The sequence below is a fragment of the Sinocyclocheilus anshuiensis genome, unplaced genomic scaffold, assembly GCF_001515605.1.
Source record: "Sinocyclocheilus anshuiensis isolate Anshui unplaced genomic scaffold, SAMN03320099.WGS_v1.1 scaffold43, whole genome shotgun sequence".
NCBI lineage: Eukaryota > Metazoa > Chordata > Actinopteri > Cypriniformes > Cyprinidae > Sinocyclocheilus > Sinocyclocheilus anshuiensis.
In genome coordinates, this window is record NW_015549580.1 from 2,293,474 (window position 1) to 2,307,805 (window position 14,332).

The 14,332-nt window shown below is 40.4% G+C and overlaps 2 protein-coding genes across 3 annotated transcripts in view; one reads left to right on the forward strand and one right to left on the reverse strand.

The window, feature by feature from the left end:
• The window catches only part of LOC107657728 (meckelin-like), a 59,217-nt gene that overhangs the window by 34,144 nt on the left and 10,741 nt on the right, over positions 1-14,332 (forward strand). For both annotated transcript variants that reach the window (XM_016445954.1, XM_016445955.1), the window contains exons 12-20: positions 6,586-6,674; positions 6,784-6,874; positions 7,009-7,108; positions 7,193-7,262; positions 7,402-7,473; positions 7,572-7,634; positions 7,737-7,885; positions 8,312-8,420; positions 8,502-8,588. In XM_016445954.1, coding sequence (XP_016301440.1) covers positions 6,586-6,674; positions 6,784-6,874; positions 7,009-7,108; positions 7,193-7,262; positions 7,402-7,473; positions 7,572-7,634; positions 7,737-7,885; positions 8,312-8,420; positions 8,502-8,588 — 830 coding nt within the window. The remainder of the gene's footprint in view (positions 1-6,585; positions 6,675-6,783; positions 6,875-7,008; positions 7,109-7,192; positions 7,263-7,401; positions 7,474-7,571; positions 7,635-7,736; positions 7,886-8,311; positions 8,421-8,501; positions 8,589-14,332) is intronic.
• On the reverse strand, positions 3,862-6,262 carry LOC107657732 (RNA-binding protein 12B-like). Its single transcript, XM_016445960.1, has 2 exons — positions 5,866-6,262; positions 3,862-5,687 (listed from the first exon to the last, which is right to left on the reverse strand). The coding sequence occupies exon 2, from the start codon at positions 5,655-5,657 to the stop codon at positions 4,101-4,103; it is 1,557 nt and encodes a 518-aa protein (XP_016301446.1). The 5' UTR covers positions 5,658-5,687; positions 5,866-6,262; the 3' UTR covers positions 3,862-4,100.

Sequence of the window (14,332 nt, forward strand, 5' to 3'; positions counted from 1 at the left end):
AGTACAACAGAAAATGCGACGAGTATAAACGCCCCGTCTGTTTGGGAGATGAGCGTGCAGTCAGTGGTGGCTCCTGGTGCGGAGCCAGGCGAAAGTATAAACAAGGCTTAAAAATGCTTTGGTGGACACGGCCATACTGAAGAGGGCCGCAGTAAGACAAAAATATGCTTTTGTTGGGACACATTTCTTTTTTCTAATGCTGGTGATCATTTCAACCCTTCTCTGCTAGAAATAGAGATGAACGTACAGGCTGGTAACAAATAAGAAGCAGAAATAAGCAAAATTAATATTCTCATTTAAACAATTTGGTATATGTCACTGATTTGTGAATGCATAAAAAGTTCATTTTCACTCAGACTGCTCTACCTTGACAGGTCCATCAAGATTCTACAACTGATCATTCATCTGATGGATGCAGTCAAGACTTGGAAGCAAACTGCTTTGCCTGTTTTTACATATGGCTTTGACTTTGTTCATGACCAAACACTTTTTTTTTTTTCTTCTTCTTTTTAGGCTGCTTTTTTACAGTATTTACATAGGTAGACTTGTTTTAAATGTTTTGTTTTTTTCCTCTCTTTTGATCGAAGAAACATTTGTAGCAGCACTATTTTAGTGAGTGATTAAACCGTCTTTAAGTGAAGTCAGTGAAATCCGCAATGTGACTGCTTGTTTCTAAAGGTCTGTTGCCATAATGTTAAAAATAAATTCATAGTTCCTTACAGAAGCTTGTTTCTGTTGTATGATTTGTGGCTACAGTTTCTATATCCTTCAAGATGTCCATACCTTAATCAGGTTGTCCCATAGTTTGAACAAACATCTCCATCCCTTTTAGCATCTGCATTCTTACAAAGCTCACTGTTCTCCAGTAGAATTTAGGCTATCCATTTGCTCTCCAATGAACTTCTGATATCCATAGCTTACTCACACTGGTAGATGTGCACAGAGACACTGATCTAACAATATTGATCAAAAGAAGCATGCTCAATATTTTATTTTAATTGGGGTTCTACTTGAATACTCATGTAGGCCACTTTTCATTCTCCCAACAACTTGCCCACATGATGTAGTGCAGTACCACCTGCGCAAATGACTGTAATACAGTGTTATTCTGCCTCGGCCTTGACTGATCTCAGTGTAGCTTTATTCATTAAGCATATGTGACCCTGGACCACAAAACCAGTCTTAAGTCGCTGGGGTATATTTGTAGCAATAGCCAAAAATACATTGTATGGGTCAAAATTATTGATTTTTCTTTGTCAAAAAATCATTAGGATGTTAAGTAAAGATCATGTTTCATTTTTCACGGTGTCTGTGTAGGTCATCAGGGCCTCTCGTCTACGTGACCAACATGTACTCAGAACATTTAGGTTGTTTTCTATGTCTGTACATGAAAGAATAAAGCTGAATATGGTCTTAGCTTCTCTCCTTTTCTCTCTCTGAGAAACTACACTTATTGTCTGTGTTTTGGGAACAGTACCTGATAAGAGTAGGAGCCTAGCTACTCAACCTTGAAGTAGATAAGTGTTTCTCTATGTATGTGTGTTGGTATCTGTCTGTGCAGGACCAGTCTCCAGGGGGAGTCATAACGGCACCCAGGGTGGAAGGCTCATCTGGACATCTGTCACCCTGATGCACTGGGTGGCAGATATACGTATTGGGAGTGAGACATCGTGTGTCATCTAAACAAACCTTCAGAGATATGTTTTGGACTTTATGTACATCCAGGGCCTAAAATTAACACTCGCCAAGCGCCAAATGCCAGTAAAAATCAGCGCTGGCGAGTATATGTAACAGTGTCAGTCGCCAGTTAGCGGGTACAACTTTTACGAATTGTACCGATGCAATGAAGTAAAAACAACAGCCAGTTTTATGGAAGAGATTCGCTGTTTCTGACATAAGCGAAATAAAATAATCTTTTCCGAAAACAAAATCATCGTGATTAGCTGTTCTGTCATAAGCGACAAGAGCGAATCAAATAATAGGATACAAACGGGCTGATAAGGTCAGAGCAGTGTGATGGCCAGCTTGTCCCTAGACACGGTTCTAATAACTTTTACCTGAGAAGATTTTGCTGCTTCATTTCGGAAGATTAACTTCTCGCTTCTTTATTCTTCTACCTTGAGAATGTGGGACACATACCTGGGGTTACGCCGCCTAAACGGTGCAGTGAAGTATAGTTTGAAAGGCTGCGCGTTCGGCTGTACGTATACGCTGAGCCGCTTCAGACAGCTCACCAGTAGCGCTTCAACGCACGAAAACACACAATTATGTCAAAATGCGCGGTTTTGGCGAGTTACGTTGTAAACGTAGTCTTAAATGAGTTATAAAGTCTTAAATGACAGTAAAGAGTTGGGAGAAAATCGGATGTGTGTCAGATCCGCGTCATATATGCATCAGGTTTTTAAAGAGACAGCGCTGAAGTCTGTCAGTTGATGTAAATCAAAGAACAAAAGAAAAAGAGAAATCCTTAGACTGTTCTAGTCGCTGATTAACTTTTAAAAGATTAAAATGCACCAGCTGGACAAATTAAAAATATTGTAAAAATGTTTAGTCATTGTAGTAGTAGGCAAATAACTGCCTGGTTTTGCAAAAAGAGTTTCATGGCCGGTAAAAAAAAGTTTGGCCGGTAAATTTTATTATGTCACCGGCCATTGGCAGGTGTGGCAAAAAGTTAGTTTTAGGCCCTGTGTAAATCTATCTGTTAAGATTCTACATGTTTTTCCATGATTTAACCAATCAGAATAATTTTTACCATAGTTCTGTTGGAGTATACTGCTGTATTGAGAATGTACGCAGAGCGGCCTACGAACTCGCAAGTATTGAAGTTGACTTCTGCTGATGAAACTGCAAACTATTTTCTTCAATTGATTGCATCTATGACTCCTGGTCTTAAAGGGGTCATATGATGCTGCTAAAAAGAACATTATTTTGTGTATTTGGTGTAATGAAATGTGTTTATGCGGTTTAAAGTAAAAAAAAAAAAAACATTATTTTCCACATACTGTACATTACTGTTTCTCCTCTATACAGTGAGAATAAAAGTTACGCCTTCTTTCTCTGCGTGAACATTTGAGGCGTTATGCAAATGTTCCCAGATCGTGACGTAGGTATGTGGGGGCGTGTTAGAACGAGCCGTTTTAGGTAGGCGTGGTTAACTCTTAACTTTTATAAAGAATATCTCTTTGGTTTTGAGACTTTAGTGTTTGCAACTTTACAGATCTTCTTTATGCACCAAGAGCTTGTAACACTCCAAAGAGAAAGGAAAATTTTAAATCACATCATATGACCCCTTTAATTCATCTTACCTGGTCCTTGGGTCTTAAACTGTATATCCCCTACACTTGATATGCATCTTGGAATGCAAATTTCTTTTTTTTTTATATTGACAGAAAAATTTGAGACTGAAACATTGCATTGAGATTGTAAGTGACATTTCTATCAAGTTTAATATAACATCCAATTTACACGTCAAATGAAAAACAAGTTTATCCAGTCACTAAGACATCAGAAACAACTCAAAATGGTTTTAGTTTTTTTTCCAAACAGGAATGCATATACAGATGCCAAATCAAAACACTGGATCAAATACAGTCAAAAACATTTGACCAGTTTGAATGCCTTGTAACATATTACTTCTATTGAAATACATACAGCAAAACAAATAACTAAATATTAATATGCAAGACATCTGTGATATATCTATTTTTAATTTAAGCCAATAAGTTGCATGTTCAGCAGCTACAACAAAGGAAAAAGTGCAATATAATGTAATTCAGCTGGTGTTGAAAGTATACAGGTATTATTTATTCACTTGGACCAGTCCTTGATAGTTTGGCAACCATTGTATGAAAAACTGAGGTCTTTTTTAGGTATACTCCTTCCAAGTGGTACTCAAAATCTTTACTGGGCATCTTCAATTGTTGTACCCATAATATCGCTTGAGCACATTGCTTGAAAAAGTTTATGTACAGCTCACGGAGCTAATGATAGAGCATTTGTTATGATAAAGCTTTTGCTGGATCTTCAAATGAATTAGTTGTCCTCGTTTACACCACTGCTGGTGTCTGAACTGAAGGTGCTGAGAACATCTCATCTCCTGTTCACCATTTACCAAGGATCTTCTCCCTCTGTTGACGTGTGATACAAGTGAGTAGAATTTTTGCTCCCATGAAATACTTCCCATGGAGACTCTGGGCCTGTTTGGCGATTTCCTCACATTCGAACTGCACGATGGCTTCCCCGACACCATTGCCCTGGCTGTCCACAAGCAATACGATTGCATCTTCACAGATGTTAAAGCGCATGAAAAAGTCTCTCACCTCTTCTTTCCTGACATATGCAGGAAAGTTGCGTGCATATACACATGACATGGTTAAATGTGCGTTTCCATAACGTGGTGGCCTCCAGACTTTAGCACATCTGTTTCTGCTGAGTATAGCAAATATTTCTTCTTTAGTTATGGGTGACACTTCAATGTTCGTTAAGCCAACAGTTGTACCATTCATGTTCAGAGCTGAGACATAGTCTTCTGCATGCTCAAAGGTAACGAACGCAGTGCTTGTCCTCTCTCCCCACTTGTTTAATAAATGTTTAATTCTATAGTTTGGGATTGCATAACATCCAAAAATCGTCTTGATCTCCGTCTTGGTTATATTCCTTGAAAGATTATTGACAATAACACAACGTTCCGTTTGAGGGGACGGAAAGTTTCGGCAGTATTTTTTTGGAGATCCAGGTGAGGGCTGTTCCTCTGCACTTCTTTTGGTTGAGAAACCTCTCATTGCATTTCTTTCTGTGTTAACTTCCCTTTGCTCTGAGAAAGTGTGAGGTTTGATGTTTTGCATGCAATTTTTGGATTGCTCGACAGCATCAGTCCACATCTTCTCATGGGCAAGTCTGACCTCAACATTGTATTCTTTGAATTTTCTGTGGCTGTATTTCAGCCCCTCCTCAGCATCTGCAAAACTGGCCAACTTCACCAGACAGCACCAGCCCAGTTGCAATCGAACTTTCGTGATGGCCTCCAACACTGAGAGTCCCAGTAGGAACTGGTAGATCTCTTGCTTGGCAACAGAGTCAGGAAATCCATAAAGCCGAAGGTAGCCTGGCTTACAGGAATTGAGGTTTTCTCCTTTGCTTTTCTGCTCCTTAGATGCCATGTCAGGAGTTAGATTATGCTGAGAATCTGTATTTGTTTGGTTGTCAGTTGAGGACCATTTATGTGTTTCTGGAACATTTTGGTTGAAATTTTCAGGCGTTTGGCATTGATCCACTTTGTCGTTTGAAGGCAGTCCTTGAATGGCAGTCATTAGACTAAGCAAAAGAGCTCTGTTGGTGTCAGGGGGGGATGATGGCACTATTTTAGTCTCCACTGCTGTGGACTTTGGTTTCTTTAATCTCGACTCCATTTTTCTCTTGAGCTCTGCCAGACTGCTAATATGTAATGAAACAGAAGAGCCTCTGAGGAGTTTTCCAGAGTAGCGCATGGCTAGTTGGCCTTCTCTCTCTGAATTAAAAATAATGAAAGCTTCTCCCATCTCGCCACCAGTGATATGAACACCACCCTCAGGTATGTGCAAGCCATGGAAAAATCTTCGGATGTCTTCAGATCCCGCCTCTGTGTTTAAACCTTGCAAACGCAGAACCACTATTGTCATGGTCAAATTCTTCTTACAAACCAATGGGATCTGTTACAAAGGCAAAAACCAAACTTTCAAATCAGTTTCTGAAATTTAAGTGTCACAATTAAAAAAAAATCCACTGTACAAACTGCTGTTTTCTCTTTGTTCAAAACTTTCATAGAGGACAAAAAATCCCCTTCTAGCAAAACAATCAATACGAATGCGTCCTCGGAGCCTTACTTACCGTTTGTTTTTCTCTTAAACGTATATCTCAATGCAAATGCTTCTCTGCACAATACTTTTTTTGTCAGAGAAACCACGCGGTAACCTGCAACCAGCACTGCTCAGGCGTCCGGCGGGAAACACTCAACTTCCTCTTGCAGAGACTTTTAAGAGCGCGCGCACGCTGCACGCACTCTGAGCGTAAACAGGAATAGGTACGTCATCTGCACCATGGCGACGGTGACGCTGAGAGCAATTGTGTGCAGTTTCTCCATCATATTCCTGTTAAAACCGAACGGTTTTTCCTGCCAGCAGTTTTCTATAACTTTTCAGCAGCCTACGGATTGTGGTGTGGAAAGTTATTTTGATATTTCGAGCTTGTCTTGTGTGAAATGCGGGCCGAATCAAGTCAACAGCAAATCAGGTACGCGAGCGCGTGCACGGATTAGTTTGCTTTGTTTTGACCAACCTAACCTGAAGATGATTGAAGCTGTACACTGAACAGCAGTCATTTACTGATATATTGTCATATTGGTTAATTGGTTAATTTAACATAGAGTATGCATCTTGCGAGAAAATCAGCTGCACGCTGGCTAATAAAATGTGCTGCATTTGCAGCTGCACATAACACCATACTAAACAAATACATGTTTAAAATGGATGTCATTATTAAAGATGGAACTTTTATAATATACTTAATTGTAAACCAGCTTGTATGTTTATGTGTATTTTTGCCATATAGGACTGGCATGTGAGTGTCAGACTGGTTTCAGGGTGCTGGTCAGTAATGGGGCGTCCATCACGTGCCAGCAGTGTCCTGATGCTAATCAGGTTCTGTATTGAATTTTGATTATAAATTTAAGCTCTCATATGTTGCTGTATTAATGATATTAAGAATACTAATACTATTGTACAATAATGTGATTACTCTCATTCATAGGGGGTCACCCAGGATGGGTATGGATGTATCCATTGTCCTGGAAGTGTAGGGGATAACGGCAAATGTCAGTGTCCTAAGGGTAGTGTGCTGGGTAAGTGCTTTTAATTTTAGTTGTATATAAATAAACATGATTCAAATGTAGGCTATTTTTTTTTCTCTACAATAATCACTCAAATATGCACCATTTGGGTAATTGGAACAGAATTGTTTGTCTGTATTGGTCAGTGGAGAGAGAATGGAATGGGAATCCTTTAAATGAAGCGCAATGTGAGGCGTGTAATGCAACAGAGCCTGCTTTTTCTGCCCCAGATATGACAGGCAACAGGTAATGCTGCCGTTCCCATCAATGCCACTGGATTTGTCATGTTGATCTTTGTGATTCATTTTGTTTGGATATGTGTATTTTTAGGTGTGTGAGATGTGAGGATTCCTTCATCAACTCATCTCAGTCTTGTGTTTGCGGGACTTCAAACATACAGGTGAGAATCTCAGATATTTGGTGCATTTGTTTACATTTACATTGGTCGGGCAAATGTATATTCCAAACTTTTGACCGGTAGTGTATGTATGTGTTTATGTGATGCATTGATAGTGATGATTGCATTGCTCTGTTTACAGGCAGGTGGGATGTGCTTCCCTCCAAACAGTCTGCCTGCGTCAGTTTCCTCAAATGTAATCTTTGGCCAACTGGTGAGAATTCAAAGTTAACATCATGAATTGTATTTGTGTACTTATGTTGACATGCTGGGGTTTGTTGTTTTAAAGTGGAATGTATTTGTGTTACACAGGCCCTTTCCGTCACATCGTTATGGTTTTCAAGCTTTATGTATTCTTCAGCAGCTGCCTGTTTGGTAAATTTCTACACAAATGCACAAATGCACATCTGTTTTAAATGTTTACATGTCATGCTGTGCTTCAAAACATATTTAAGTTTTGCTCATTTTGTTCTGTAGTTGTTCTCAAACCGGACAGCATGTCAGTCTCTGGGCAACATGTGTGTGATGAACATGCACTCCTCTAGCACCATCAACAATGATGCCTGTGGCCTCTACAACACAGTCTATAGAGCTGCTCAGGGCAGCAGCCAGGACATCTCCTACTGGTAACACACATACAAATACTATATAGTACTTCACTGTTGACTATTGGACCCCTTTAAATAATTTAATTAGCTCAGTGCAGATCTTAAAATTCTATTTTGCCATAATGATCAGCTGACTGTGCTTTATACCTGTCTTCAGAAGGGCAGCGGGGCCCTAGATTTGAACCCCAGGCTATTTGAAATAACCATAGGAGATAAATTGTATCTGTTATATAATTAAATACAGTGTGACTCATTCAAGATAAATTGCTTCCTGACTGAGAAGGGATGTGGGTAGACCTGATTTGATCTGATATTACATAATATTCTTAGGAAGTGTCTCCTGTCTATCTGTAAAGTATTTAAGTTCACAACTAATGGCCAGAAGACGCCAGTTTACTTGTATTTGTGACCATCATAGATCCTCAGCCTCATTTGTGACTCTAGGAGAACAAACCTGCCTTGGCTCTACTATGGAGACCAGCTTGGGTTGGCATCACGGATTCTACAGAATGAGCCACTTCCTGTTGGATTCAGCTTTAAAGGGACACAGAAGGTAAACAGTTTTGACATCTCAACATATTGTAAGCAGAAGCATACATGTAGTCATTTTCAGAAACCTTCCTCTCACTTTCAGAACACTAACATCGAGCTGCGAGCTGCAGTTTACTCAGTGCGTGGGGAGTTTCTGAGATGGGAGAGTGTCGGTGGAGGAAACCTCCAGGTAGGCAGGCATGATCAGTTTCTCTTCTGGGGTCAAATTCACAAATTATTCTTAAGAGTAAAATTATTCTTAGCTGCTATTTTCTTCTTATTTTCTAACTTAAGAATAAAGTTAAGAATTATTTTCTTAGTTAAAATCTTAACCAAAGTCTTAGCAATCCTCTTTTACACTTTGGAACGCTTCTGGCCATCAGCTCACATGCTCGTATTAACGCTACTAATTCAGCAGCTTGAGCAGAATTATAATCCAAAGCAAAAGCCTCTATTACTTCTCCAGTATCTAACACCACAGCATACTAGGGGTGGGCGATACGAGCTAAAATTCGTATCACGATATTTTATACTGTCCAGGCGATATCGATATTATATTGTGATATGAGGGAAAAAAAATACAGGCAAAACATTTTAACCTTATATAACTAGAAAAAGTGAGGGATTGGACATAGACCTGAAAATCTTTTTTTTTTTTTTGTGCCATTGTTTTTCTCAAAAAGTGCAAACATGCAACTTGAGGTAGGCCTGTATGAATTAAATTAAATTAAATATTGTGTGTTTGAGTAGGACAGTGGTTCCCAAACTTTTTCTGCCGGGCCCCCCTTTTGTAGAGAAAAATATTTTCAAGAACCCCCACCCCCAACCCCTCTTTTTTTTTTTTTTTTGGAAAGTCTCTTATGCTCACCAAGGCTACATTTATTTATTAAAAAATACAGTAAACACTGTAATATTGTCAATTTAAATTATCTATTTGAATGTTTTAACATATAGGCTACTGTATTCCTGTGATCAAAGCTGAATTTTCAGCAGCCATTCATTACTCCAGTCTTCAGTGTCACATGATCCTTCAGAAATCATTCTAATATGCTGATTTGCTGCTCAGTAACCATTTCTGATTATTATCAATGTTGTAAACATTTGTGCTGCTTCATATTTTTGAGGAAATTTATTTTTTCACGATTCTCTTATGAATATTTGAAATGGTCCTTTGTGTCAGAGCGCTGGACTTCGTCAGAAATAGAAAGGGACATCAGTTTACGGTCATGGATTTGTCTCGCGTCGTATCCACAGCAGAGAACATCACTGGGTTCTATTTGCTTTTGTCAAATCGCGCCGCTCGCGTCTGGTGTAGACCGTTTTTATACAGTCTATGGTGTAGACACATTGTTTTGGTATTTTAATCTTAAGTATATTCATAATCTGCTTCACGTTTACCTGGCACTGGAAGTCCTTTCACAGACTTGTAACTTTCATGCTTAGAGCAGAACCATGCATCGTTCATTTATATTTCTAATGCTACAACTGATAACGGAGCGCTCAAGCGGGTACTGCGAGTTGAGGTAATTAAAATATGTCAAATTAATATTTTGCGCTCAATTATTTACTTATCAGGCAAGTGGCCGCTAGGCATGGGCCAGTATGAGATTTTGACGGTATGATAACCTTAAGCAAAAATATCACGGTATTGTCGTTACAGCTCTAAAATGTGTTATTTTTAAATGACTGGGTAAAAAAAAAAAAAAAAACTTTTTCCGCTGAACACAATATATTTTGTTTTTGAGCAACATACAGAATATTATGAACAATTGAATTTGTTTATTAATCTTTTTTTTTTTTTTTTTCCTAAAAATAAAAAAAATAAAGACTGACATCTTTATTTAACCTAAATCTGTAATTACAGTTAATTTTATTTAATACAGTTATATAATTCATATACATATCATTTATATAATTTCATATAATTTAGTTATATAATTTCATATACATAATTTGATTTAATAATAACCCAATTTGAAGTGAGATGCAGATTCACTCTCTGACAGCAGGAGGTGCTTCTGGGACACCACAGACGGCGTTTGCTTGATTACCGCTGTAAACAAAGCAGCACTGCACTGAAACACTGCTTTAATAGGAACTATACAAAGACGAGATGAAAAGAAAATACCACGTAAACTTTACTGAAGACAGTCAGTTCCCCTCAGAAACATATTCATATAAACCCCCATATCAATATTGAGGATTTTCTTCCAATAGTTCGTGCAGTATTTTTCTCTGTGCGTCCGTCTTCAACGTCTCTGGCCTGTGTTAACGGGCGTTTACAGACGTCATATTTTCACATAAATGACATTTTGGAAAACGATTGCATTGCAACGCAGTTTGTGCAAGTCCAGAACATCCAGATCGCAGTATACCTTGAAACCGGTAATCGGCCCATGCCTAGTGGCCACATGATAAGCGGTAAAATTATGCAGTTTAGTCTTTATCACCCTGCAGAGGTTTTTTTTTCAAAATAATCTGCTGACTGTACACTATCCCTCAGCCTTGCCGCGACCCCCAGTTTGGGAACCACTGGAGCAGGCGATTTGTGCTCAATTAATTTGGTCTGTTACGATGCTCTGTGTTTGATTACTAATGCCTGTGTAGTACAGCGTTGCACACAGAGGACAAAAACGTTCAGCCTCGACTCTTTATCGTCATTTGTGTTAAAATTTGCAAAGCATACCAAATTGAACAAAACAATATAAATGCAGAATTGGAATTCATGAATATATAACGGTATCCACGGTATAGCAAAATCCATATCATGGAACAACATAATACCGGTAGTCACTTTCATACCGGTATAGCGCCCACCCCTACAGCATACCCACAAAGGTAGACACCATCAAAAGGTTTTGAGCATGAACCATCAACATATATGTGTTCCGCCCATCCATCCATTTTCAATTCCAAAAGATCGGCCCTGGAAGAAGTAGTAGTTAGTTCAATAATAAAATCATGATCTGTGGTGTGATTTGCCATGTCAGCCATGCCCAAAACACCTAATAGAGCAGGGTTAATGGTTGCTGTTGGTTGGATGGTAAGATTTTTGGTGGCCAGCAGGATTGCCTCCTAACCCGAGCGCCGTTACGCTGTCATGTGTTGTGCCTGCATATTATGTCGGATAGCTTCTACTTGGTGTGACGTGTACAGTGTGACAGAACTATTTTCTCCACCATCTGTACAATCAGAGCAGCTGCAGCCACAGCATGAAGGCATGCTGGCATACCTGAAGCTACATTGTCTAGTTTCTTAGATAGGTATGCTACTGGTCTATAAGTGGGACCATTTTGCTGCAACAGGACGCCAATGGCCACTACCTCCGTCTCCTGGGCGTGCAGGTGGAACACCTTTCTATAGTCAGGCAGGCCAAGGGCTGGAGCCGTAGTGATGGCTTGCTTCAGTGCATTGAAGTGTACTTCAGCCTCATCAGTCCAGTGTAATGGTGTATTAGGCAAAGCTTTGTGATCAATCAAGTTTCTCAGGTGCCTGTCATGAATAGCACAGTCAGGTACCCAGGATCTGCAGTAGTTCACTAGTTCCAGAAAGCTTTGGAGCTGCTGCACAGTTTGTGGGGACTTGATTTTCCTAATCATCTGGACCCTGTCTGTTGAAATCGCCCGCAGACCTGGCATTATTATGTGTCCCAGGTACGTCACGTTAGGCTTGGACCCACTGGAGCTTCTCTTTAGTGGCTTTGAATCTGGCCTGCGCAAGCACGTTGCAGACGATGACAGAGGCTTTTTCACAGTCTTTTTTTTCTCTGCTGAGACCATGATGTCATCTGCGTACTGGAGTACACAGACAGTGGAGGGCAAGTCCATCATTTTGGCTAGTGTCCTCTGGACTGCTGCTGAGAAAACTGCGGGGGAGTCCACGTAGCCCTGTGCAAGGCGCGTCAACTGATATTGTTGTCCTTTGAAAGTAAAAGCTAAGAGTGGCTGAGTGTCTGGATGTACAGGTATGGAGAAAAAGGCTGCACAAAGATCAATGACAGAGAAGTACTTATGCGTACATGGTATAGAATTGATGACAATTGGAACATCTGGCACAATGGTTGCTAATGGTGTTATTAATTGATTTATGGCCCTTAAATCCTGGGTCGAACGGCATGTTTTCTCTTCTGCCTTGGCCACAGGATTTATGGGCGTGTTGTATGGCGAATGTGTTGGTACAAGAACACCCTGCCGGACAAAATTGTCAATCAAAGGTTTAATACCATCTTCCTTAGCCTTAGATAATGGTTATTGTTTGATGTAGACTGGTCTTAAGCTTTGCTTTATAAGGTTCCATATCTATGAAACCTGTGTCATCCTTGTATTGTGACCACAATAATGGGTTAACCATGGTTTCCATCATTCGTGGTGGGTCAGGCTTGTGTGTGATTGGCTGTGGTTCACTGGGTTCTTCCCATGTAGGGAAAGGATTTACTGAAGCTTGCAGGCTGGATAGGAAGAAAAGCACTACCTGTCTATCAGTAACTTTGATGTCCATATTCAATTTATGCATCATACCTCGCCCCAATAAATTGTGTAGCCCCTGGTATGATTGTAAATTTATGAAAAAATGTTTGAATCCAGGAGCTCTTACTTCCAAAGGGGGCGTCAAAGGGCACTCAATGTCAGTTCTGAAATTCCCAGAGTTAATTACCTGATTAGAAAGAGGACCCTCATAATGATTAGAGGTCACTGAAGACCTCTCTGCTCCTGTATCAAGGAGAAACGTTTGTGGTTGACCATGTACATTCAATGTGAAATGTAAATCTTCACCGTGATTTGAGAAAGTGAGGGTCATCATAGATAAATCGGAACTGACATCACTCTGTAGGCATCCCTATTCTTGCTTAGTGTGCCATGTAGTAGAACAGGGGTAGGCAATGTCGGTCCTGGAGTGCCGATGTCCTGCAGAGTTTAGCTCAAACCCTGAAAAAAAAAACGAAAAAAAAAAAAAAAATTCCAAACAGGTTTCCAGAAGTCTCCGAATAAATCTAAAAATGGCATCTTTCTCTACATATTAAAATGGGATAGGACATCGGCACTCCAGGACTGACGTTGCCTACCCCTGTAGTAGGATATATGGGGCCTGATTGCTGCTTCCTGTTTTCTTGCCGCTGTGGCTGCACACATAGTTTTCTCTGTATCTGACCTCTTAGTGCCCTACAATCACGCCTCGCATGTCCCTTTCCCTTTCAAGGGATCTTCGAACTGCGTCCTCTAGGGGTCGCTATGGGGGACGCCTCGACGACGCCCCCATGCTGAGGTTTATTTATTTCAATTTTATAGCCAATAACCTAGAAATGGGTAATAGTAAAATTCTATACTTTGTTTAAATCAGTGGTTCCCTTTCATGGGAACTTCGAACTGCGTCCTCTAGGGGTCGCTATGGGGAACGCCTCGACGTGACCTGTGTCTGAAGCATACATTAAAAAAACACCAACAACATGTTGGCCAGCGACAGCCTATGACGTCACTACCGGTGCGACTATAGTATAAATGGGCGCCGGGAGAACACGTCATCCTCTTCTTCGTCTTCAGTGACTGTTTTGTTTGAAGCGTGCATTTCTGTGGTAAGAGCGATCTTTCTTCCCTTATTATGGAGAGCACTAGCAAGACGTTTAGGAGATGTGTGGATCCGTGTCTTCGTTATTTGACACCTGATGACACACATGATCTTTGCGTCTTTTGTTTGGGCGAAGAGCACGCACGCGATGTCCTCGAGGGGGCAATCTGCGTTCACTGCAAGCGTTTTTCAATGAAAAAGCGCCGCTCTCGTCTGTCTCTCTTTTCGAGGAAGGAGGGGCAGCCGTCTGCTCCCCGCGGGTCAGGCCCCGCCGCTGCTGAGGCACGGAGGAGAATGAACTCGTGGGGATCGCAGGTGGATCTGGCTGATGAGTTTGAAGAGGGGTTTCCCTTTCGCGATCGTCGGCTGTGC